We start from the raw sequence: 24,606 nt of genomic DNA on the forward strand, positions 1-24,606 counted from the left end.
AGACCCATGGGAATTAATACAATAGTTGGGAACAACCACGACCACAGGACGCCCTAGCTTAGCTGCTTGGCGGACCATATTGCTAGCATCTGAAGAGAGTTAACTCTTATTTTGAGTAACCATTCGTTTTTTTTTTTTTTTTTTTTTTTTTTTTTTTTTTGATTTCTGTATTCAATACAATGAGAAGGTGAAGCTTTTATGTTATACAATCAGAGCTTACCATAGAGTTGCGTAGCATTGGCGCCGTCACGAAGCCCACCTCCTGCACTTTTACTTTTCTTTTAAAGGTATTGCTATAGGTATCTTTCATGACGCTGATATCGACTAATAAATGCATGCATTCTATACATACTGTTTTACAGATAGACGTATACGTTTTTAATAATATTAATTGGGATATGTGTGGACCTACATATTCTCACGTACTTTCATCCACCTACCTGTACAATTTGCCTTATACACTATAGCCTCCCTATTATTGAGCGTAGAGCAACATTCTCATCGTCAAGGTCGACAAGTTTAAATGTTTTCCATCACAGAGGAGGGCGAGGAGGGGGGGGGGATAAATGATGAATGGAGCCGTGAAGAGATCACTCCTCTTCTTTATCATTAAAAATAGGGGGAATTACTTGCATCCAAATGGTATAGTCCCAAGATCATTGACTTTGCGATTCAGCTCAGATGTTCCCATCCCATATCATTGTTGATATTGAAAACGCTATTGTTTCACAGAATGGAGATCAATCCACTTGCATATTATTGAGAAGCATTCTGCAAATTCGTCATTCATCCCGTCGTGTCAGTACACCAGCAGCAAAGACCAGGATCACTAGCCATGACTAATGCGAGGGACAGTAGGATTATCGTCTCTTCATTCTTCGTCTATTTCTAGCATTGGCGACGAGAAACACTAAAGTGAAAATGAATGATATCGGACTCCAAGGCTCGGCTCCTGAATACGACTCCAAGTTCGATTTGTTCATATTTCGAGCTTCCATAGTTTCATATACGATTCATCACCCTAGCTAGAGGGACTTGGGTTGAAACAATCAAAAGGGCGTTTCGCATATTCAATCGTATATGATGGTATGGGATCTTTGCAAAGATCTTAGGAAATTACATTTGGACAATTATTGACATTTCCGGTTTATTTGAGGAAAGCGTATTCACCAATTATCGTATTTTTGAAATACATCTGGGCCAGAGGGATTACAGTCGAATGTGGTTTTTATGGTCAAATTCATGGTGAAATTGGCCGTTAAAACCACTTTCGACTGTACTAATAACTGTCTTCATATCATCCTTGTCAGGACCATGTTATCGATCCTGCTGGTTATCTTCTTCAACAAATGATCCAAACTATTCTATCCGTTATTTGTTGTCACTATAGCCTTGCGATGGGCTATTTGCCTTTAACCTTGACCCCTGCTCCGCGTGTGGCGCTTGTGAGAGCAGGATTTACATTAGTTTAGATCACTATGTTTTTGGATGATGCAACTAGCAGATGTAGAGCGATATTCATGATCTGAGTGGTCTTTATATCTAGGTATATTATTGAAGCGATTTGCTGGTGAAGACGAGGCAATGGGTTGAAGTACAAAATGTCCCTCCAACTTACACAATTAAGCTTAATCAGTTCTAGTGGTCTAGTGGTATTTCAGGACTATGGCGCGTACTCCTCAGGTGGCATGTTGTTAGTCAAGTTGTGTTAGGAAAAAGATTGCTCAGCCTGTCTTAATGTCTTAATAAAAACAGGTCAATTCCCGATTTATCATCCATCGTTCAAAAAGTTTGAGATGTCACTATGGGTTTTTTTATTTTATTTTTTTTACAAGAATGGGGACTAGATTGTTTGTTTATTTCATGTGCAAAGGTAGAGAAAAAAAGGGCAGAAAAAAAAATGATGGATATGTGAGAAAGTCAGTCTATTGGGTTCTATTGCAACCATTTGTTCTTACAAATCGCGCACAAGGGTCAGGTTGAAGGCTGAGCCGTTGACTTCCTGTGCCTCCTCAATGATTACAACATCCGTAGGTTTTTTGTTGCTGATTGGGTACAATGTACGCTTCAGCACCTTGACGAGTGTCTCCTCCTGTCCCTTGATCACCTGCTCCAATGCATTGTTCAAATCCTGAGTGAACTCATAATACATGTGAATCATATCAGTAGGCTCCAAGTTGGCCTTCTTGCGCAGACGCTGCACACGGTTGATCACCTCACGAGCAAGACCCTCCTGTTCCAATTCAGGGTAACGCTTGACATCCAACAAGATCAAAACATCCTTGTCCGTGTTAGTCTCCAAGCTGTTATCAGATGCTTCGAAGTAGCGAATCACAGTCAGATCCTCTTCACTCAGATCATGACCCTCAATCGTAATCTTCTTAGTCCTGATAAAGTCCTTAATCTGTTCCTCGCTGAGTTTGGGCAAAGCATTCTTGACCTTGACAGCATCTTTCTTGAGCTTGGCACCCAAAGAACGGAAATCAGCCTCAACAGTGTACTTGACGCCATATTGAGCCTCATTAGAAGTAACCACCAATGTGCGGACGTTGAGCTCATCCACAATATAGCTCTCCAATGCCTTGACATCGGCATGGTATTGAGGATTAGGGTGAATAACGACCAACTCCTTCAAAGGCGTTTTCAAGCTAATGGTCTTACGCTCACGGATAGTGCGTCCCAACTCGATAACGGCCTGCATCCTCGACATGGCACGCTCAATGTCATCATCAAAGTATTCTTCTCTGACCTCAGGGAATGACAGGAAATGGACAGAGCGATTGTCCACGACACTACCATCCTTTGGTACAAAGTTCTTGAGGGTTTGGTACATATTCTCAGTCAAGAATGGGGTGAAAGGTGACATGCAACGCACCAATGTGAACAAGACCTCAAATAGAGTATTCATTGCCTGGATTGCATCCTCAAGACTGTTCTCGCCCTTGAGACGACGGCGATTGAAGCGGACATACCAGTTGGTCAGCTCCTCAATCAGACGCAATAGACGGGGAACCACAGTGTACAGGCGGTAGTTGGACATCTCTTCACGCACATACTTTATCAAGCTCTGGCATGAAGCTAACATCCAGCGATCCATAACATTGTCACTCTTTTTCAACGAAGCATTGTAGATAAAGTCATGGTTGAACTCCTTCTTCAACAAAACTGTCTGGTTGACAAAGAATTTGTAAGCATTGTACCAGGGCAAGAAAACCTTGGTGATGACCTCCTTGACACCCTCCTCCTTGAACTTTAAGGTTTCAGCACGGACGACAGGTGAGTTGATGAGGTAAAGTCGAAGAGCATCAGCACCATAGGCATTCAGAATGAGGCTAACTTCAGGGTAATTCTTCAAACGCTTTGACATCTTCTTGCCATCTGCGGCAAGGACAAGACCGCTAACAATCTGGTTTTTGGCCGGGGGGGTGTCAAAGAGATGAGTCGAAAGGACCAACAAGGTGTAGAACCAACCGCGAGTCTGGTCAAGACCTTCTGAGATAAAGTCAGCTGGGAATCCATTTTTAAATGACTCTTTGTTCTCGAAAGGATAGTGTTGTTGGGCATAGGGCATAGATCCGGACTCAAACCAGCAATCAAAAACATCTTCAACACGGCGCATAGTTTTTCCAGTCTTGGGTGATTTGAAGGTAAGATGGTCAATGAAGTGACGGTGAATGTCGGTCAACTTACCGCACCCAGTGAGCTCCTCCAATTCCTGCAAAGAGCCAACACAGTGCATCTCCGAAAAGTCTTCAGTGGCCCAGATAGGAATGGGTGTGCCCCAGTAACGGGAGCGAGAGATATTCCAGTCGCGGGCATTACCAATCCAGTTAGCAAAGCGTTTTTCCTGAACAAATCCAGGGACCCAGCGGGACTCAGCATTGTTCTTCAACATCCTGTCAACAACAGGCTGGACACGAACGAACCAAGATGGTACGGCCTTGTAGATCAAAGGAGTGTCTGAACGCCAGCAGAAAGGATAACTATGGTTGAGCTGAGTCTGGACAATCAAGCGGTTTAGCCCCTTGATGTGCTTCTGAATCAATTTGTCGGCCTCCTTGACGTGAATACCTTTGAAATCAGTGATCTCATCAAAGTATTTTCCAGCTTCATCAACAGGGCAGGGAATGTGACCATCAGCAGTGATGACACCATGATTGATACAGACGCGGTAATCGTCTTCTCCGAATGCGGGGGCCTGATGGACGACGCCTGTACCTGCACCTTCTTCAACATACTCGTCGTTCAAGATACGGAATCCTCTGTCCTTGAATTCCTCATAATAGTAGTTGAAAATAGGAACGTACTTAATACCCTTAAGGTCAGAGCCCTTCATCCTGTCAATGATCTTGAATTTAGCCTTGGTAGGATCCTTGTAAAGAATCGAGAGACACTTCTCGACCATGATATAGGTGTTTCCGGTGGCCTCATCCACAAACTTGATGAAATCGTGATTAGGGTTAACGCAAAGAGCCAAGTTAGAGGGAAGAGTCCATGGAGTGGTTGTCCAGGCAAGGAACTGAACAGAGGGATCATCGACAAGGGGAAATGAGACGACGACAGAGGGATCACTGACGTCCTTGTAGTTCTGCTGCGCCTCGAAATTGGAGACAGGAGTGCGACAGGCGGTGGAGAAGGGCATAACACGGGATCCGCGGTAGACTTGACCCTTGTCGTAAAGGGTCTTGAAGACCCACCAGACAGATTCCATGAACTCGACATTGAGGGTTTTATAATCATTATCAAAGTCGATCCAGCGACCAGCACGTTCAACAGTCAGGCGCCACTCCTCAGCATATCTCATCACAATACTACGGCATTCTTCGTTATACTTGTCAATACCCATTGCCATGACATCAGCCTTTCCAGTAATACCCAAAGCCTTATCTACTTCATACTCAACGGGCAAACCGTGGCAGTCCCAACCGAAGCGACGCTCGACACTGTGGCCGTTGCTGTGAGCATAACGAGTAACAATATCCTAATACGATAATAAGAAACGATCATTAGCCATCGGCAGAAGTTTAAAATTTTAAGATGGAAACAGAAAGACATTGGATGACAAGGATAGCAAATGGTGTTGCTGCAATAGTATGTATACCTTGATAGTACCAGCGAGCAAATGTCCATAGTGAGGAAGACCAGTAGCAAAGGGAGGTCCATCAAAGAAGGTAAATGGTTTCTTGTCCTTGTTAAGTTCCTGGGAACGCTTGAACTGTGTTGGACAAAGGAGTATGTTTGTAAACCATAAGTAGGAGTAGCCTTATTTTTTCTTTTTCCACCTTCTATTTGCAAGTTGATTGGTGATTTTTAGACTATGTAACTTACAGCATTAATCTCACGCCAGAACTCGAGGATTTTTTCCTCCTCCTTGGGGAAGTTGAACTGAGCAGATCCTATATAGCATGAAGTATGGAATGACAATTATTAGTTGGCAGTCCATATACTGTTCATTAATGCCTGAGCAAAAAAAAAAGAAAGAATGAAAGAGAGTCCGATCGTCTTGGTATTTCTATAAGCTTTACGGGGAGGATACAAGAGCCTGAAGGTCTTCAATCCCTCGTTTTTATTTTTCTCTCATGTCATTTCCTTACCGTCAGTCATCATGAAAATGTATTAAGAAAGAGTGGAGTAAATACATGTAATTTCCGCAACCTCTTTCTTTTTGTACCTTTGCCAGGACTATTATTTGAGGCTTAGTTCAATTGTTAGGACAATGGCTTGTATGACTCAACTTACGGATTTGGATATCAACTAAAAGATTGTCTGTTGCAATGCGTGCTTGTTCCTTAACCTGACCTTGGAGGCGTGGTATCTTTCATTAGTGCCAACGGCGCAGTATAGATGGCCTAGTACCGTTTGTGTCAGGGCTGAAAGACAAATTCTGACTAATGTCGATAAGGTCAATTGTGAAGTTGACAGGAGCTTTGAGGTGCCTGCGCCGCTGAATAGGTGACGTGAAAAGAGACACAACATGTGTTCAGCTCTGTGCAGCATTGTCCTATTATCTCCCCTACTATGCGTGTATGCCATATATTTACAATGGTAATCGGACTAGAAGCTATAGCTTGTGTCGATACTTACATCAGACAGGGGCGAAGGTGCTCTTCAAGCCTTAAGTTGCTCCCTATCTCGCAGTTCTCAAGGTCTGTTGTTGGTATCGTCAATTCCAAACAACCGTCCGAAATCCTGACTTGGTTTCATTTAGTATGTGCTTAAGGGGAAGATCGGGGGAATTTCCGTCAGAACACTCGCGCTGTGTGAATAATGAACTTTTTCTCAGAAAGCATTTTTAAAAAAAAAAAAAAAAAAAAAAGCTACATTCAGTCAAAGGAAAGAACGAACAGGATATAGCCAGAGGTGACTTTTACCATAGCCATGCCAAGGATCATTAGCAACAGCATCATCTCATCGTCCGACCATCGGGAGGAAGCTCAGGGATTACATTCATATTACTGTCTCTGCAGTGAGTTTATTCTCGTAATTGGTACTAAAAAAAAAAAAAAAAAAAAAAAGACAGAGGAAAAGAAGGATAATCTGAAAGGAACAAAGAAAATGATTGTTTTAAAGTCACCAAGATTGTTAATATAAAAAAATGGCATATTTACAGATATGGAGTTAAGTCAATTGCCCAGGAGAGAGACAGATAACGCAGTGATCATTGAGAACGCAACGCGCATGTATAGACTACACACCATTCAAGGAGAGAACAAGATCGTAAAGAGAAGGCAAGTGCAGTGAAATACATCATTACACCTATTTTTTTTTTTATTTTTATTTTTTTTAATTAACAAAGACAACAATTTCAATCAACTAGTCAAGATAAATTCGAGAAGCAATATAGGCTGTATTGTCCACGATGCAATTTGTTGATCGCATATGAGACGACGCCTCATTTGAAAGGTGGACCATACACATATATTGTCCAGGGAGCATTGAATGAGATCCAGGGTGTACCACATCAAGACTGGGAACTTGATTTGCCAAATAAACAAATCGATATAGATCAAGATGACAATAACAATGCTCCGGAAGATATGGTTATGGATGATCAATCAGAGATGGAAGCTAGGAGAGAGGGTAATCAGGATGCAGCATCCAAGGCCAGGGCGTTTCTTATAGCATCGGCAACTTCGGCTTCTTGATTGTTCGGGACGATTTTAGTTCCTTATTATGTACATTAACATTTAATTACTATCAACATTTCCACAATACAAGATTTGATTCGATTGCTCTGCCGTGAGAATGTATACTTGCACATGATTTCTACTTGCCCGCGTGGAGAGTGACTATCTGGCTGTTCTGTCATCCAATCGGGTCAGAACAGTTCACTGTAAAGCCATGACCCTTCTCAATTGCATCGCTTCATTTCATTCTTTCTTTTTTCCTTTACTGCAATCCTTTTGAGATAACATTATCAACTCTCTCTCTTTTGTTTTTTTTTTGTTTTTGTTTTTTTGTACTTTCTTTTTTCCGCCGTACCATTCGCCTTGTCTATCGGCTGTTAGTTTGCTTTTGCTTCAACGATGCTCAAGTCTGTTACAGTTGCATTCCTTCCTTTAAGGCATTGTCTCATCAACTTGCCAGCCGCATGGGCAAATGCTCTGCTGGATCAGGGCAAGGTCAGGAGGAAAATGAAAAATGTGGTTCACGGGTAAAATAATTCTGAAATTTTTTATTCTATATCCTGACAATACAATCCTTTTTTTTTTTTTTTTTTTTTTTTTCCCTCTTTTCCAGCTCTCACAAAATGTTGTCTTAGAGTTGTCATGGCAGGAAGGATCAACAGAAAAAAAATCATATGTTGGGTGGAGTGGCGGAGCATGTAATAATGGAAATGGTTCCACTGGAGCCGCCAATTCTGCTACCCCATCACCACCTAGACCACTATCTGGAGCACAAACTGGAGATATGATTGAAATGGATCCTATGTTTGGGCAGGCAATGGGCTTGAGGGCTGGTCAAAAGGTATAAAAATAAAAGTCTCTAAAAGTGACATGCCAGCCGATCCGATCAGCCAATTTCGTATTTCATGAACGTAAAGCAATCCCGAAAGAACTTTTTTTTTACTTATATATATTTTATGCAATTATCGCAACCTTTTAGGTTAATATCGAGTTTGTAAAATCAGTTCAGGACGGTATCTCTGTCAATGTTGCTCCTTACTCAGAAGATGACTGGGAGATCTTGGTAAGGAATACCCGCTGATCTACATGGAATAACTGCAATTGAGTAAACTAAGCACTAAAAATCAAACGAATTGTCTACATATCCATTGGACAAAAAAAAAAAAATAGGAACTACATGCGGGATATGTCGAAGATCAAATGCTGAACCAGATCAGGATTCTGTATCCCAATCAAATCGCCACTATGTGGATTAATGGCCACACTCTTGTCCGTCTCCGAGTCCGTAAGCTCATTTTCTTCCTGTTCCATTACACCTAATGAACATATTTTGAATATTTCGTAGCCGATTTAGGCCGATGCGGATAGAAGAGCGATAAATCATGTGCACTGAAATGTATCGCAACTTTCTTTTTCTTATTTTAGTCGATATCAACCCAGCGGCAAAATGTGTGAAATTAGGTGCTAATGCCGAAGTCATTGTCGCACCAATGGTCCGCAAAGCCAATGGCCTCAGCAAACTAAGCGAAAACCAAGATCTGTCGGCACAAGTCCAGAAAGTGACGCAAGCGCAATGCCTACGTGTCTTGGCATTGAGTGAAGTTCCTGAAGAATTAGTCCGAAATATTACAGGATCATCAGGAGCATCGGGTACAGGACAGGGACAAGGACAAGGAGCGGCTTTTCATGTATATATTCACCCCGAGAGCTGGATCGACGCAGATCTGACCAATCAACCTGCTTTGCGCATTTCAAAGGTGGTTTCACCTCATGCAGAAAAGGCATCGGATGACGAGAATAGAGATCCCGAAGATCTGTTGGTAGGCTCTTCTGCTATCTTTGCCAGAGTTATATCATCTAAGAGTGTTCCAATTGGTCATGTCGCCATCTCTAAGCAAGTTCAGGATGCACTGGATGCCGAAAATTTTGCTATTGTCAAGTATGTACCGCATAATATGATGATTCATGTTTGGCAGACTTTTCAAAAGACAAAGAGAAAAGAAGGGGAAAAGTGCGTATTTCTTCCAGTCTACAATTCGATCTAAGGTCTATATTCGCCACTGTGTAAACTTAAAAAAAATAGACTTTCTGAACCACATATCCAATCTGTCCAGATTTCGAGCATAACTCTTCGCCCAATTTCGAGCTCTGGATCTACGCCTGCAACACCTGCACCGTTAAAACTGCAACCCAAATCAGCCAACCATGACTCGGACAAGGCAGCAAAGTCAGCCAACCTAATCTCGATTTTCAAAGAGTGGGTTGACTCTATTCCAGGAAACAACCCAATTATCTTGAGTCATGGGTCTCTTCTCACCATTCCTAATGGCGACACAGTCCAATCATTCTCGATCGTCTTTCCTTTAAAATCCTTGCCTTCTTCAGCACACAGTACCCAGCAACAGTCGTCTGAGGAAGCTAAAAATCAGCCTGAACCTGAAGCATTTAGCATTATGACCAAGCCGCAGATAAGCCAACTCAAGGTCGAAATTGGTCAACCACAAGGAGTCTCCCATGTTTTCAAGAAGTAAGTGTGTTATTACGAAATCAAACTCTACTATTTTTCCCAAAAAAAGAATCTAAGAACTAACAAATGCTTCAAATCCTCTTGTTGGGAAATCTTTATATAAATAGAACCGTCAATCATCTTGCAGATACCCCTGCCTCATTGGGAGGTGTTTCACAAGTTTGCAGCAAGGCTGAAAAATACCTGTTGGCAAGCTTGTCAAAACTTGAGTTGCGAGATGCATTGGCAGTCCCTAATTTAGGGGGTGTATTGCTTTGTGGTCCTCATGGATCAGGAAAAACAGTGGTTGCAAGATCAATCATCCGTAAACTTTCAAATAATATCAACACTCTAGCCTGTATGTAAACGCCTTTTCTTTTTTTTTCCTTTTTCTCTCTCTCTTCTTCTTTGTTGAGACTAATATTTCAATAACTCCTGAGTGTAATAGATTGCTTGGAAATTAACTGCGCCGAGTTTGCAGAGGACAGAATAACGGTATTGATGACAAAATTTCAGCAGTGGTTTGACACTGCAGCATTTCATTCGCCTAGCATTCTCTTTCTTGAAGACTTGGATCGACTGATTCCTGCAGAAGTTGAACATGCAGATTCATTTCGATCGCGACAAATTGCAGAAGTCTTTTTGCAGATTGCATCTCGGATGTGTAAGCGATTTGATCGGATCACGATCGTAGCAACGGCTCAACAACAAGTTTCGGTTCATCCTTCATTGATTACGTCCCATCTGTTGAGTGAGATCATCCGGTTGACACCTCCAGGCAAAACGGAACGGAAAGAGATGCTACAGAGTCTAATGGAAACCGGGCCAGCCATCTTGAAGCGGTCGTTGCCTCATATCGATTTAGTCTCAGTAGCATCAAAGACTGAAGGCTACTTGGCGGCAGATCTGAAGGCGTTTCTTGAAAGAACAGTCCACGAGGGAGCAGTGCGCAATATTGCTGCACAGACACAAACACATACGATAACTCCTCAAAGCAGCGGTACTTTATCTGATGAGAAGAATGAAACCATTGAGTCAACCCTTTCTACAAGCCCAAACACAACTTTGCCATCATCAACATCAACATCCTCCTCCGAGAATGACTTTATATTGACTCAGGCGGATTTCTTGAAGGCCCAGGAAGGATTTGTACCTAGCAGTCTTCGTGGAGTGAAACTTCAAAGCTCTGCAACCAGTTGGCTGGATATTGGTGGATTGAACGAAACACGCAAGGTTCTATTGGAAACATTAGAATGGCCTACAAAGTACTCATCCATTTTTTCTCAATGTCCGCTTCGATTGCGATCAGGTTTACTACTCTTTGGTCATCCTGGGTGTGGCAAGACCCTGTTGGCGTCTGCAGTGGCCAAGGAATGTGGCTTGAATTTCATCTCTGTAAAGGGACCCGAGTTGTTGAACAAGTACATCGGAGCCTCTGAGAAATCTGTTCGAGATCTTTTTGAGCGTGCACAGGCAGCTAAGCCCTGTGTGTTATTCTTTGACGAATTTGATAGTATTGCACCCAAGAGAGGACACGATAGTACAGGTGTGACCGATCGAGTGGTCAATCAGATGTTGACTCAAATGGATGGTGCAGAGGGGTTGGATGGCGTGTATGTCCTTGCAGCAACTTCTCGCCCAGACCTGATTGATCCTGCATTGTTGCGCCCAGGTCGACTGGACAAGTCACTGTTATGCGGCATGCCCAATGTGCAGGATCGATTCGAAATTTTAACTTGCCTAGCCCGGAAAATGGAGGTGGCTGAAGATGTGGATCTGATGGAAGTGGCTCGTCGTACTGAGGGCCTCACAGGCGCTGATCTACAAGCTGTACTCTATAATGCACATCTAGAGGCCATCCGAGTGGCGATTGAGAAGGATGAAGCTATTAAGAGGGAGCGTCAAGATAACAGTACGGGAACTGGTACGGATGCATCGCCGTCTGTCATAGGAGGCTCAACAGGGACGACGATAGAAAGATCAGGAGGTAATGATGGGAAGGCTGTGCGCTTTGTAAGCTTGGGAGGAAGAGGTTTTGCTGGAGCTGGAAAGTCTGGAAAGAAAGCCAATTTGACTCTGGCCGAACGTGGCCAAATATCTTCGCGCGTAAGAGAAGAAACTTTAAAAAAAGTTGACGTGAAAAGCCGCAGTTGTTGTTGTTACTTGTTATTAATTGAAGCTCTTTTTATGAAAAAAAAAAAAAAAAAAAAAAAAAAAAAAGTTGGGGCTGATTGCCAAGGGTATGGATGCTGCTCGTGAAGCAGGACGTGATCACACAACATCAACGGCAACAGCACCCAAAAGCTCACGTCCCATTATCACACGAGAGCATTTGGAAGTTTCAATGACCAACACGAGATCATCAATCACACCTGAAGAAAGTCAACGACTTGATCTTATGTAAGTAAACAAGACTGGAATGCTTTTTATTGAGCTGCTATTTAAAAAAAAAAAAAAAAAAAAAAAAAAAAAGTCCGATTCTCAAAGAAAATGGTTTTTGTTGCCCACATAGCTATACCGAGTTCCTGGGCGATCGAACTGGAGAAATGTCGAATGGCACAGGAAGTCATGAGCTTGGGCAGAGGACTACTCTTGCATAGAATAAAATAATACTCGTTATAATTAATAATAAAGATTCGATGGTATATTGTTTTTATTTGCTCGTGTTTCAACCTCTGGGAGTTAATAAACGCTTTGAAAGACAGATTGTAGGAAAACGATGCTACATTATTTTTAATGGTATCGTTAGAATTAAAATACTTGTTGCCAATAAATGAAGAATATAAAAGGATAAAATACATGACAGGAAAATATGAAAATATATATATATGAAAATAATAATGATAATGACAGTAGCAGTGATCAAAATGTGCCTGCATTCGCTTTAGCAAAGTAATGAATGGACACTCATTCGTTTGCGAGCTGCGTCCATCGCCTTCACTGCTCGCGTCTCCTCGTCTTCTGCAGAACATCTACAGACCGGACCGCATGCTCCACTTAAACAGATGCCAGCTGACAGTGGTCCCTTGGCCCCTCGATTGACAAATGGAAGGCGTCCAATACTGCTTGTTCGGCGAAGTGAATGGCTACTACGATGGCTAGAATAAGTCTCTGTTGGGGAGCTAGGGCCTGTACTAAAAGGGTTGACAATACCATTGCCATTATAGCTACCATCATTCCTCTCCTCATTCTGAGGACTAAAACAGCTGCCTCCATGCCCATGATGATCACCAGGGCTCAATGAATGGTGTCTTCCTGAACCAGATCCCGGGTGGTTGAAATAACCTCGACTATTGTTCGAGCCTGATTCTCCATCACGTCCATGTCTATATCCATGCTCATGGTCTTGATCGCGTTCAACCTGGCTGACTTGCAGCCGTATTTGCTGCTGGACACGCTCGCGCTGCTGAGAACCGTGAACAATTGGACAAACACCACCAGATGAAGGATCAATGGCTGGATGGTCCGGTGGCATAGTCTGGAGGTCCAGCTTGATACCGGGCTGATATGGAGGACAAGATGTGGATGTCAATGACAGCGATGATGATGGTGCATTTCCATTCATAGACTGTGGTAATGATGATGATACAGGGAGTCCGCTGCGCACACTTTGGTTTTGATGATGATGATGATGATCTTGATGCCTATTATCAATGTCCCGGTTCCGGTCCTGACTGTCCGCAATATCTGCCAGTGGTCGCTTCATGGATGAAGGTGGGGAGGTTGATGCAAATGAAGCACCGAAAGAGGAGGATGACAGATCGCGCTGAAGAGATCGCGGGTTTTGGTTGATCATATCTGAGCGAGGTCCTTGAAGTAAAGACATAGATGATGACGATTGTATCGATGAGGGCATGGGAAGTGGGAGCTGATGACGCCGAACGCTTGGGAACGAAGATGTCGATTCTGGTCGGCTTAAATATTTGGATACACCAAATCCCCCCATTGGTGCTGACACGGCTCGGAAGGGATCTGAGAACATGGTTGGAAGCCGGTGACTGGATGGGCCATGCCCCGAATGTCCAGGCGCACTATAAGGCTCAGAGTCATACAACCAACGAGCAGTGTGAAGAGGGCCTGTCCTCAAAGATGGCAGTGAAGTCGAGTGGGAGGAGGGCTTTAATAATGGAGCAGTGTAAGGGGCTGAAGAGGATGATGGACTGGAGAGTGGTGTAGATGAGCTAAATAGGCCAATGAGTCGGCCATTCGAACTATTGGAGCTCAAAGGTGACGGAATCGATGGTGAAGCAAATGAAGCACTGGATGAGATTGGCCCAGTAACAATGGGAGGTAGAGCGATTTTTCTGCCTGATTCTGAAATATTGGTAGGCTCCGTCTGTGGCTGCTTGTTATAGGCCGATGTATGATCTTCCTGTGAAGCACGATCGATTGATGGACTGTAGTTGTTCGACAAAGGAGAGGAATGCCGCGCCATAACACAAACAATGTATGCGTGTTCAATACTGAGCCCTCTCTGAAGATCTGTACCCAGTCCACCACCGACATACATTCTGATCGAGAATAAGTCTGATCCTCCATCTGCATGACAAACTCGGATCACATCTGTATATTCGCTCGAGCCTGGTGCCATGCAAGACATGATATTAGGTCTATTTTGATAAAACACCTGTGAGGTAGAGTCCAAGAATGTGAGACGGGAAGGATGCTGAGACGTATTGGAAGGAGTTGATGAGAAAACTGCATCTTTGATCAGGCTCAAAAGGTTCCTGAGTTTGCCCTGGTCCTCGTTTGCAATGATAGAATAAAGAGATTTGTGGCTGATGTCATGTGGGTGGTATCCCCAGAGAACCTGTGATTCATCCGATACTCTGGCACAAATCAAATCCATGGTCAAAAATACGGTTGCCAACGGTGTAGTACTTGGTGCAGAATATAATTCCTGTGGACGTTTGATCTGACTTGTAGAATGAGGATACGATGGAGGGTAGTAGAAAGGATCCTGATGCTCTCCAGGCAATGGGGGCTCTGAGTGAATAGAAAGAGGCCGGCTTTGATGATTTTGATAGTTCTGAGCAGGAGGCTTTGAGCGGTACGACATGGAGGATGCTGGTCGCTCAAGCTCATGTTGCGAAGGATATGAAGATGGCTGTGTCTATTGAGCATGGAATGAAGACATGAGTCTATTATATAAGCCTTCTAAAGCAAAAGTAACGAGAGGGATATATATAAATAATAAGTAAAGCAATCATTCCTACCAAAGAATCCCCGGAGAGTGTTTCAGGTTGAGGAGCGGTAAAAGTCTCAGCTGTCACCCTAGGAAAAGATAAAAAGGCGAGCGAGATAATGATGGTGAAAGTGGGAGAAAAGAGGTTAAAAAAAAAATGAAAAAGAAAAAGAAAAGAAGCTTTGTAAATAATCCTTAAAACAAACTTACTTTGAAATAGTGGCCTTCTTGGGCATCTTATAGTTGCCTGATTTTATGTATTTGCCCTTGACGCGTGTCTTTGTTAATGCAGTTGCTGCCTTAGAGGCTGTTGTGGGACCATCCTTGACTGACATACCCCAGGCACCATCAAGAGCGACGGCTTTGTCGACGAGCTTTGGACGACCTCTCTTTTTGTGCTCTACGTCGCGACAAGTGTCATCTTTTCCCACTGAAACGCATCTCTTGCAAGGCCTAGACACTATCATTATTATATTATTATGACATTATTAGATATATAGTTTAGTGGCGATTCTTCATCTTTAGACGGAGCCATGTGGAGGAAAGATCATTAAACAAGCAAACAAACAAACAAAAATATCCAATAGATGCTCATAAAATAGGGAAAAGAGTGCATGTGCGCACGTGTACAAAGTACGATTGAACTAATTATAATAAATAAGAGGGGCATTGTGGAGCTGTAGGATAATATGCATGTATGCTCGCATGGCCAATAGGAGTACGCTCCTTGATCGATCATACCGCGTGGTATAATTTCATTGTAAAAAATGTATTGTATGGATAGTTTTTTTTCAGTGGTACATTCGGATAGTGAAGTCCTCGTGTGGACAAGAAAGAACCATTCATAGTCAAAGAAGCAAGCAGGCGGGGCATCGTACAAGGCTCTCAAACTCAGTAAATGATAAACATGAACATGGCCTGGGCTACTACAAACAAATGGTCCTTGCCCACTTTTTCATTCATCCAGAGTCTACGCTGACTCTTGATACTTCTACTCTTGTAATGTCACGCTCAAATATTAAATTAATTTCTTCTTGCTGTGAATTAAATATGTGTGATCGTCCATGGGCGATATGATTGAATGAAAAGCTAGGATATCCCTTCCTCCCTTACAATTTCCCTCCAGGTCAAAGTAAAAGTATGCACGTCCAAAGTGCATATACACATCCCAATAATTTAGTGGACATTTCGCGGAGTAGAAAAAAATTCAAACGTTTTTGATATAAGCCTTGGTGTTTGAGTAAATACAAATTTGAATTTGTGTTCCCAATGTTATTTGTTGTCGAAAACAAGCGTGAGAACGAAAGGCAAAAAATAACGCCAGGACAACTGGATACAAATACATCTACATAAACAATCTTCTAGTCCTTCATCATTCTCGATTGCTTTCTATCCCAGGTATGGTAGTGCAAAATAAATCCATCACCACAACTACCATCTGCAAGGGTCGATGCACATAACACAACGGAATTTTAAAAAAATGTAAAATGATAAAAAATAGAAATGAGCCGTGGAGCAACCTTGAATCATTAATCCCGACTTTACTGCTATGCCCAAAGTGGAGGAGTATGTACGCCTACGAGTCTGATCTGCAAACCAAACAATGAGACTCACAATCATTCTCAGATGTATGATGATAGTGCATGAAAAAAAAAAAAAAAAAAAAAAAAGAAAAAGATAACACAGCACAGGGATGGAAAAAATAAAAATTATTGAAAGTCGATTCAATAACCGTCAACCAAGCTTTGGGCTGCAAACATTAAAAAAAAAAATTTTTACCCCAGAAAACCTGTTTGGACCATAAATAAACAGCCGTTTGAAAATTTTCATTTTGCTCAATGCCAGTTCTTTTTCTTTGCCACGCGTTGCCTCTGATGCGACTAATCCTCTATTGAGCAGTAATAAAGGAAATGCTCTTTTTATCGACTTTTTTCGATATCTTTCGCTTGCCTTCCCTCCAACAACCATTTTTCTCTTCCCAATAAACTCTATAGTCTCATAGCCATCCAGAGGGAGAAGTGGAGATGCAGACGTAAGAGAAGCAGGGACAAGGGGTAAAAAGGGATCGGGAACACACCGGCCGAAGGGAATAAGGGGTAGGGACCATGAAAGACACGCATCCATCCATATGCCCATGCAGGTGTATGGAGCAATGTTAAGGCATTGGACCACCCACTCCATTGCCCAGCTTGGTGCTTTCATTTTGATACGCAGAAGGGACTCTTTAACACTTACAGTCACAGGCGAGATGCGCCTTTTTACAGTTGATGCACGCACTCGGTACATGGGCCTTGGTTGGCTTGACCCTCGCTACAGGATGAGGATGCAATGGCACAGTTGCAGGTGTAGGGACAGCCATGTGTGAAGGTGTATTTGGAGAAGCAGGAGAAGGATTAGAGGGAACGGGGGTCATGGGAGCAGATTCCGGATAGAGTGGCTCCGACTCCATCATGTACGAGCGGGACATGAGCTATTAAGGTAACCTGTTTGCTGATTCGAAAAGACAAAGGACAAGAGCAAAGGGTTTGTATTTGTTTTGGTGTTAGGCGTTGTTAAGACTCTAGTTCTCAAGTCTTCGCGTCAGTAGATATAATTGCTATTGCAAAGCTGTCAACAAGGATGAAGAAGTGAAGCTGGGAAGAGGTTTTTATTTTATGCAACAAAAAAATTGGGATATGATTGTTCCGGAGAATTTACAAAAAAATGAGCAGATGGACTGGATGGATAAAGACAGGAGAAAGGAACACGCGGAAAGATGCAAAGGATTAAAGAGAAAGAAAAGAAAAGGGGCGAAAGATGTATACGCGTGTGTATGTTTGTGTGTTCTCCATCTTTCACTCACATTGTATAAAAAAAAAAAAGAAATAAACAATCGGAATGAAGGTGACAAGAAAGGAGATGGAGAAGGATGCAATTGAATGTTGAATGCCCAAGTGTTGAGTAGACGGAATAAAAACGAGAGTAGCAACAAGGGCTCTCGCCAGGAAAGGTGTTTAGGTAGACAAGTAACAAGTGACAAGTGAGATGAAAAAAAAGGGCGGGAGCCAGGATTAAAGTTACGAGTTACAAGCTACAGCATTATAACTAATCAATTATAGTCCATATTGTTTAGGAAAGGAAGACGAAAAAGCTGAGATGTTAATATATACATACAATATTAATTACGGTGACAAAGGGGTTGGGGGATTTCTGTGTTGGTTAGTGATAAACGGAAGATATACGTTGGTGCGTAGATAATTGAAAGACGAGACTGTTGTGGAAGCGAGAAAGAGAGTGAGAGTAGTAAAAGTGGTAGTAAGGACTGGTAGTGGTAGGTGATAGCAGTAACAGAAAGATTCGAATGAAGAAATGATGATGGGAAAGGAAAGAAAGAGGGAAATGTGAATGAATGAATTAATGAATGAACAAATGAATGTGAATGTGAATGTGAATGTGTGAATAAATGAATGTGCAATGAAAGAAAATAGAAAGGAAAGAAAGAGGAAAAGACACAATAAAGGCCTTTCTAAGTTGAATAGATATTTCTACACTGACTTGAAGATTAAGAATACAGTTCAGGAGAAATATTTGCCGCAGAGAACCCTTGCAGGGCTGGGATATCATGCTCTACTCCCTTTGTGTGTTTTTTTTTGTTTGTTGCCCTGGCGTAAAGAATGCGTGAGCATAATGTCTCTTCTGTGCACATTTTCAATAAAAAAGGGGTTGCCAGATGGGTTATCCCAGCCATTTTAACACACCCATCATTTCTGATATGGAATAATATAAGCAATACAAGGGCTAGATTCCAAGCTAAATTTTTTTTTTTTAAAAAAAAGAGACCGAGAACCAGGGTTCCAAGCGATGTACATGTTGTTTATTCTACTCATCTTATTATTACTGTTAGTGGTATATATATCTTAATCAATAAAACAATGAGATCCAAATTTATTTCTGGTGCTGTACTCTTGCTTCGTATCATCACCACATCAACAACAAGGGTTCGATCCATGTATTGTATACTGCCTTTGCTGGTGCTGCATATACATAAACATTTAAAGAGATTGAATGGCCGACACATATTCCTTCTACAAAGAAAAATAAAATAAAATAATAAAGCGGAGGTGGAGGCGGAAGAGAATCCTATTATTGTTTTTCCTTCATTTGCAAGTAACTCATTACTTTGACAGATGATTATCGAGTCAAGAAATTGAGCATTTTTTTGCGTTCTTCTGCTCTAGACAATCGTCTTCTCAACTGAATGTGCAATGGTCCAGTCTGTCAAAGTAAAGATTAAAATAATTAAACTACATCAACATCACACATCACACTTCCGTGGTTGATTCGATCTCCCATCCCGATCATGGTGATCGGAAGGAGATTTTTTTTCTTCCTCTCTCACTGTCTTGTCCAACGGATTGATCTTCCACTCCTTTTTCGTCGGGGAATTTTTTTTTTTTTTCCTTAGCCTTGTGGGAGGAGAAAGAGAACTGTTGATTTAATTTTTCACGCTTATGCGCAGAATCAACCCTACCTCATAGCCACAAGTCAAAAGATCTTTTTTTTTCCGAAAGTGGATGAAAAGACGTGCCTCAATGCTAATGATTATGAAATATTGACTTTTTTTGGACCATCAATGATGCATAATAGATAAAAAATAGACCATGAGCATGATCAGGACATGTTGCTGTTAGATTGCCCATTTCCGGAGTATTTATTATGTTGTGTTTTGTTCTTTGTATGTTTATGAAATGCTTGCTAAACCCATTAATCTCTGAGTTTTTTATTTTTATTTTACCATCACTCACTCTTTGTCGTCGTTGTTATCGTCGTCGTCGCTGTTGTCGTTAACATCGTCGCCCGTTTAGACTTTTTCCCCGACACTTTCTCCCTTTTGTTTGCGCCATGAAAATAATCTTAGCTAAAATGACAAAGCTTCTATGCAAGAAACCTCTTCCTTTGCCCCCTGTCAGGCGCAGTCAATCTTTCATAGTCTAAATCACAAGACAGTCCAAGAATAAAACTTTTACAATCAGTCATCCCTATTACCTATTTTGGTGAAATTCTCCGGGATGGCTTCGTATCATCCGACCTTCACTCACACTCATAAACAATCATCTGTCTTCTACATATACCTGCCATCTCTGGAGCAAGTTATGCCGATACAAATTAAAAAAAAAAAAAAAAAAAAAAAAAAAAAAAAGGGAGCCATGGATTAAAGAGAAGAATGAAGTTTATGAGCTGATATTAAAATGTGGAACACGCAGAAGGTAAACAGACACGCATTACAAAGTAATGCATATCGCTCTTGGACAGTGCTAATCCTCTTCAACGGCTTTTTTCTTTGTGATAATTAATTGTTTTTCAAGGACGAATTTTTGTTTTGATCTTTTGTTTGATGATTGCTCTGCATAAAAAAAGGGGGGAGGGAATAGCCATTCGGAACATTTCCGTTTCTTTTAACAAGTTGAATGAAATATGCTCATGAATACAAAATGCATGGTAAACACACAAACAAAGGCAACTTTGCAATAAACGAACAAACGGCCAAAGAAAGGTAAAATTCACTCCCCCCTCTTCTTCCTTTACTAAAGGCCCTGAGCTGAGGAAAGGAGTGAACAGTTTAAGTAAACGCATCATTCTTCTAAAAGTCTTGCCATGTGAGAATGTTCACGAGTGAACTTCTGGAGTATATAAATTCTCCTTGGTTGAATCCCGACAAAGAACATGCAAGAGCAATAGCGAAACACATGAGTAGTAGGAGCCATCTCACGGACTTCCTCTGTCATTTATCTGCACACAGCTGACACCACCGATATTCGTTTTTCTTAAAGAGAAGGACATCTGATTACCCTGCGCATGGGCAATGGAGTGCTCTCAAAAAAAAAAAAAAAAAAAAAAAAAGAACAAAGAGAACTGGCGAAAGCGCACATTAAACTGAATAAAGTTCTTTTTTACTTTTCCTTTAGAAAGTACCAACGCACATGTTTCTAAACGAGAATGAATATGTATATAAATTTATATAATTATCTATTGATTGTTTAACATATTCATAATGAGCAATTGACTTTTTCACGCTTTGTGTGTGTGAATGTATATATATATATATTCATGTACTCTAGTTAGTGTTTTGGGTTCATGCTTTTTGTTTTGAAGGATTTGTACATGTTCAACTCAATTGAGGACACCATCATTACGACGACATTCAACTCTTCTTTTTTTGATTTCCAGGGTCGGAAAAAGGGCAGTTGCTCACTCTGAAGAGCATATTACATATAAATATGAATATTTTTTATTAGATCCACGCACATTGGCAACAACAAATTACAAAACAACAATGATATATATATATATTTATACTTTACCCCTAATACAATACACATCATCAACAGCATCAATAGTATATATATATAATATATATCAACCTTAGCATCAACGTTATCCATATCAACAAAAATGTTAGGCAATAACGACACAGAGAACCTAGCCAATGGCTTTGGAAACAGGAAACCTGCCAGGATGTATACAAAGGAAAAACTTGATCAGGGCTATCCATCATATCAAACATGTCAGATTTGTTTGTTTACAAAAGCTATTTTACACATTGAAAGTTTGGCGATTTTCGTTCCTCTTTCTCATTCCACCGTGCCACTTTTTTTTTTTATGCTCTCATGAACGTTTGAACAAATAAATAAATAAATGGATGACCAATTAAATAGGCGTGTCCCATGCATATTTGTATACAAATAAACACACATGTCTGAATGAAAGAAAACCAGGCTAGTCTTTTAATCACCGCTCTTTTTTCCCAAGTGCGTGCATATAGTGATAGCCCGAGATCAATTAGATGTTTGTGTTGTCTCTTGTTATATATAAATATATATATATAATATCCATCACAAGTTATAGTTTATACATTGTTTAAGTTTCTTACCAAGAATTCGTTAATATACTGTACATTGGACGTTGGCTTTTTTTTAGCGCCAGGATAAAAGTAGGGAACTTTACAATTTTACATGTACGTTGCGATCATGGACTTCATGATACATGGACACATATATATATATATATATATATATATATTCAGATCGCTCCAGCTGCTTCTTTTTAGTCGAAGCTTGGTCCGCATCGAAACCCATGATTTGCAAGGATATCTTCTTTATTTGAGCAACTTAACTAAGACTTCATAACCTTATATGAACAATAAGTATCGTTTTGCACAAGACTTTGGTCGACCTACTGTAACTCAACCAGCCGACACCCTCCATTGGTCAGAAACAACGCAGCCTGAACCAAGTTGGTTGTTGTGACAATATGCATTGTGATCACGCTCTCGTTCTCCACAATTAGGACATTGCAGGGTACTTTGTATTCAACCAACTGTCCTTCCATTTTGTTGTATCCAATGCAATTGAGGCAATGTGGGCAGTAACCTAAAATGAATAACTTTTTGTGTAGCGTACATGTACAGTAAGGAAGGCGCAAAGTTATTTTCTTTTCATTCAGGAAGAAAATACAGAAATCCAATGAATGATAGAGAATCAAAATGATCTTGGATTCTCTCGTTGTGTTTTCTAAGTAAGGCAATGGTGGTGCCGACTCCCTTGTCCACGATGATTATCCAGATCTACTTCAAGTTCATGGCCTTAATCTCTACTATCTTTGGTGTGTAAAGCCTGCGCGGGCTCCTGGATACACAAGTCAGATATGACATGGCGTACAATCGATATTGAGAGAACTCTGAATGGCTATATGCCTTTGATTTTCACTGGGTCTATGGCATCTAAGTACCGCCGGCCTCCTTAATATCGAAGCAAGGTACTTTGGTACGTCTTCTTAAGCTCCCCGTTCAGTTTCCTCTGATAAGGTTTGCGTTGACAGTCCTCGGATACTGAAGTTAGAAACCACGGTTATATTGTGGAAACCTTAATTAATTCCAATCATGACGTGTGAGTCGTTCTCAGGAGAGCGTTCCTGAACAAGCTCTTTGCATTCTCTGTAGTTAATATGTCCTTCACATCGGTACTTGGCAAGGCCGTAATGGCGGCTTGCGACTTGTGGATGAATATATCGGGGCCTTGGAACTGTACTTGTTGATAGTGAAAGGTCGGTGGTATTCCTATCACCTGTTAATACTTTGTCTGTAGTCGCCGGGGGAGTCTTAAAACTGTTTTATTTCTTTTAATACTTCCTTGGACGGTGACCCGATGCTAAGCTATCGACAAATCCCGAATGCTGGTTTTTAAACTCATGGTTGAACCGCAAAAATATCCGCACATGTGGCGCAGATAAGCTTGATCCAACTACATGGAGTGACCCCTGTAGGATAGGTAATATATCGAAGTCGATTATAAAATATTTGATGTCTGTGGAGAGACTCGACAAAAAATTAATTTGTATAGAGCACACTTGGTTTGTTTAACTTCTGCTGCAATACAGTCATATCTTGAGTCATCATCAGCATAGCACAGTTTACCTCCAGCAAAATATCGAAAACCAATACGAGTTATTTCTTCGCTTTCTTTCACGCTGAGGTGCATCATTATTGAATCGCAATTCCATCACGTGGAAAAAGCGGGAAGAAATATAAATTGGGTGTAAATGAATAAAATTCGTTGTTGAACCGATTTTCAATATTTTGTTGGAGGTGCGCTGTACCTAGAGCTCGACATCATTTGCTTGGATGGAGATGTGTTGTAGACAGAGTCAAGTAAGGTGAAAAGAATGGTCGAGGGTGATGGAGACAGCAAGGATAATGCAGAGGCATAGATTCAGAAGAACTGATAGGGACCGCAACATGGCATCTGATGTTCCTGTTCTGTATATTCTTTTTTAAAGTTAGATTAACAATTTCCTTTTTTGACATCGTCGGAACATTACTACGTACATACTACCTCCGCTCTGTACGTACTTTATCGAAGAAGTCCCATGGACTTCTTTTTCTTTTTTTTTTCCGAATCACTCCCTTTCCTTATTACTCACTTTTTCTACTTCATTCCATTACCAAAAAAGCTTCACTTTATTCTACCACCATGTTTAGGTTCGTCCTTCTTTATCCTATGTTAATAATTGTTTATTAATTCTTAGTTTGATCCTTAGTAAATCAGCAAATGAGTACTTTTATAATCCCAACATCTCACCATATACCTCTTCATTTTCTATCCACCCTTGTTTAACGGAAAAATAAAAAAAAATAGCAAACTCGTCAACTTCTGGGTGAACAAGGCTGTTACCGAGACTGTAAGTATTACACACATATATTGTTTTGTATGACACTACAGTGTAAAGAAATATCAAGATAATCTTTTTTTTTTTTTTTTTTTTTTTTAAAAAAAAAAGGCTACCCCAGTATTTCATATATCTAATATCTTTCCTACAATTACTTTTCTTTTTTTGAAAATAGCTCCTCAGCAGCGCAAAGTTCCACGAATTTGCAGCCAAGACTCACCATCATGTTTCTAGTATCCAAAAGAATGGTACTGATTAGTTGACTTTTTTCTTCAGCAACACTAAGAAGAGAGAGAGGAATGAATAAGAAAGCCACAGAAATGGTTTGTTTGTATATGTATCTTCAAACTAAATCGTTTTATCTCTTACTTCAATTGTAGCTGCGCCTTTGATCAAAGAAGGCACCAACACAGCCTCTGTCTTTGCAAAAGCTTTCAAGGAGACTATCATCAAGGAGTCAGAGAATATTGCAAAGAAGAAGTAGCGGCCGCAACAAAAGCAAAAAAAAAAAAACAAGTAGCAAAGTAAACATCTGGATGCGCCATGTATCTGGTGTATCAACACCCTCCACTACTGTATCTATC

General features: G+C 41.0%; 5 protein-coding genes across 5 annotated transcripts; 3 read left to right on the plus strand and 2 right to left on the minus strand.

The window, feature by feature from the left end:
* Nucleotides 1–1,800: 1,800 nt before the first annotated feature.
* On the minus strand, nucleotides 1,801–5,994 carry BCR41DRAFT_420185 (isoleucyl-tRNA synthetase). The gene is made up of 4 exons (XM_022029860.1): nucleotides 5,595–5,994; nucleotides 5,329–5,396; nucleotides 5,102–5,215; nucleotides 1,801–4,981 (listed from the first exon to the last, which is right to left on the minus strand). Exons 1-4 carry the CDS (start codon nucleotides 5,605–5,607, stop codon nucleotides 1,955–1,957), a joined length of 3,222 nt encoding a protein of 1,073 aa, XP_021883925.1. The 5' UTR covers nucleotides 5,608–5,994; the 3' UTR covers nucleotides 1,801–1,954.
* A 384-nt stretch (nucleotides 5,995–6,378) lies between these two features.
* Nucleotides 6,379–7,145, plus strand: BCR41DRAFT_301633 (hypothetical protein; the record flags this gene model as incomplete). The annotated part of the gene is made up of 3 exons (XM_022020632.1): nucleotides 6,379–6,487; nucleotides 6,611–6,737; nucleotides 6,818–7,145. 3 exons carry the CDS (start codon nucleotides 6,379–6,381, stop codon nucleotides 7,143–7,145), a joined length of 564 nt encoding a protein of 187 aa, XP_021883926.1.
* Nucleotides 7,146–7,393: 248 nt separating this feature from the next.
* On the plus strand, nucleotides 7,394–12,274 carry BCR41DRAFT_348764 (P-loop containing nucleoside triphosphate hydrolase protein). Its single transcript, XM_022023361.1, has 10 exons — nucleotides 7,394–7,622; nucleotides 7,741–7,968; nucleotides 8,107–8,190; nucleotides 8,298–8,412; nucleotides 8,553–9,066; nucleotides 9,211–9,654; nucleotides 9,762–9,991; nucleotides 10,082–11,739; nucleotides 11,855–12,033; nucleotides 12,146–12,274. Exons 1-10 carry the CDS (start codon nucleotides 7,527–7,529, stop codon nucleotides 12,231–12,233), a joined length of 3,636 nt encoding a protein of 1,211 aa, XP_021883927.1. The 5' UTR covers nucleotides 7,394–7,526; the 3' UTR covers nucleotides 12,234–12,274.
* On the minus strand, nucleotides 12,273–17,301 carry BCR41DRAFT_348767 (hypothetical protein). The gene is made up of 4 exons (XM_022023362.1): nucleotides 17,054–17,301; nucleotides 15,029–15,278; nucleotides 14,850–14,907; nucleotides 12,273–14,746 (listed from the first exon to the last, which is right to left on the minus strand). The coding sequence occupies exons 1-4, from the start codon at nucleotides 17,283–17,285 to the stop codon at nucleotides 12,518–12,520; spliced, it is 2,769 nt and encodes a 922-aa protein (XP_021883928.1). The 5' UTR covers nucleotides 17,286–17,301; the 3' UTR covers nucleotides 12,273–12,517.
* Nucleotides 17,302–23,591: 6,290 nt separating this feature from the next.
* BCR41DRAFT_393903 (hypothetical protein) lies at nucleotides 23,592–24,506 on the plus strand (the record flags this gene model as incomplete). The annotated part of the gene is made up of 4 exons (XM_022028597.1): nucleotides 23,592–23,614; nucleotides 23,992–24,034; nucleotides 24,198–24,270; nucleotides 24,403–24,506. The coding sequence occupies 4 exons, from the start codon at nucleotides 23,592–23,594 to the stop codon at nucleotides 24,504–24,506; spliced, it is 243 nt and encodes an 80-aa protein (XP_021883929.1).
* Nucleotides 24,507–24,606: the final 100 nt, after the last annotated feature.

This window comes from Lobosporangium transversale (assembly GCF_002105155.1).
Source record: "Lobosporangium transversale strain NRRL 3116 chromosome Unknown BCR41scaffold_8, whole genome shotgun sequence".
NCBI lineage: Eukaryota > Fungi > Mortierellomycota > Mortierellomycetes > Mortierellales > Mortierellaceae > Lobosporangium > Lobosporangium transversale.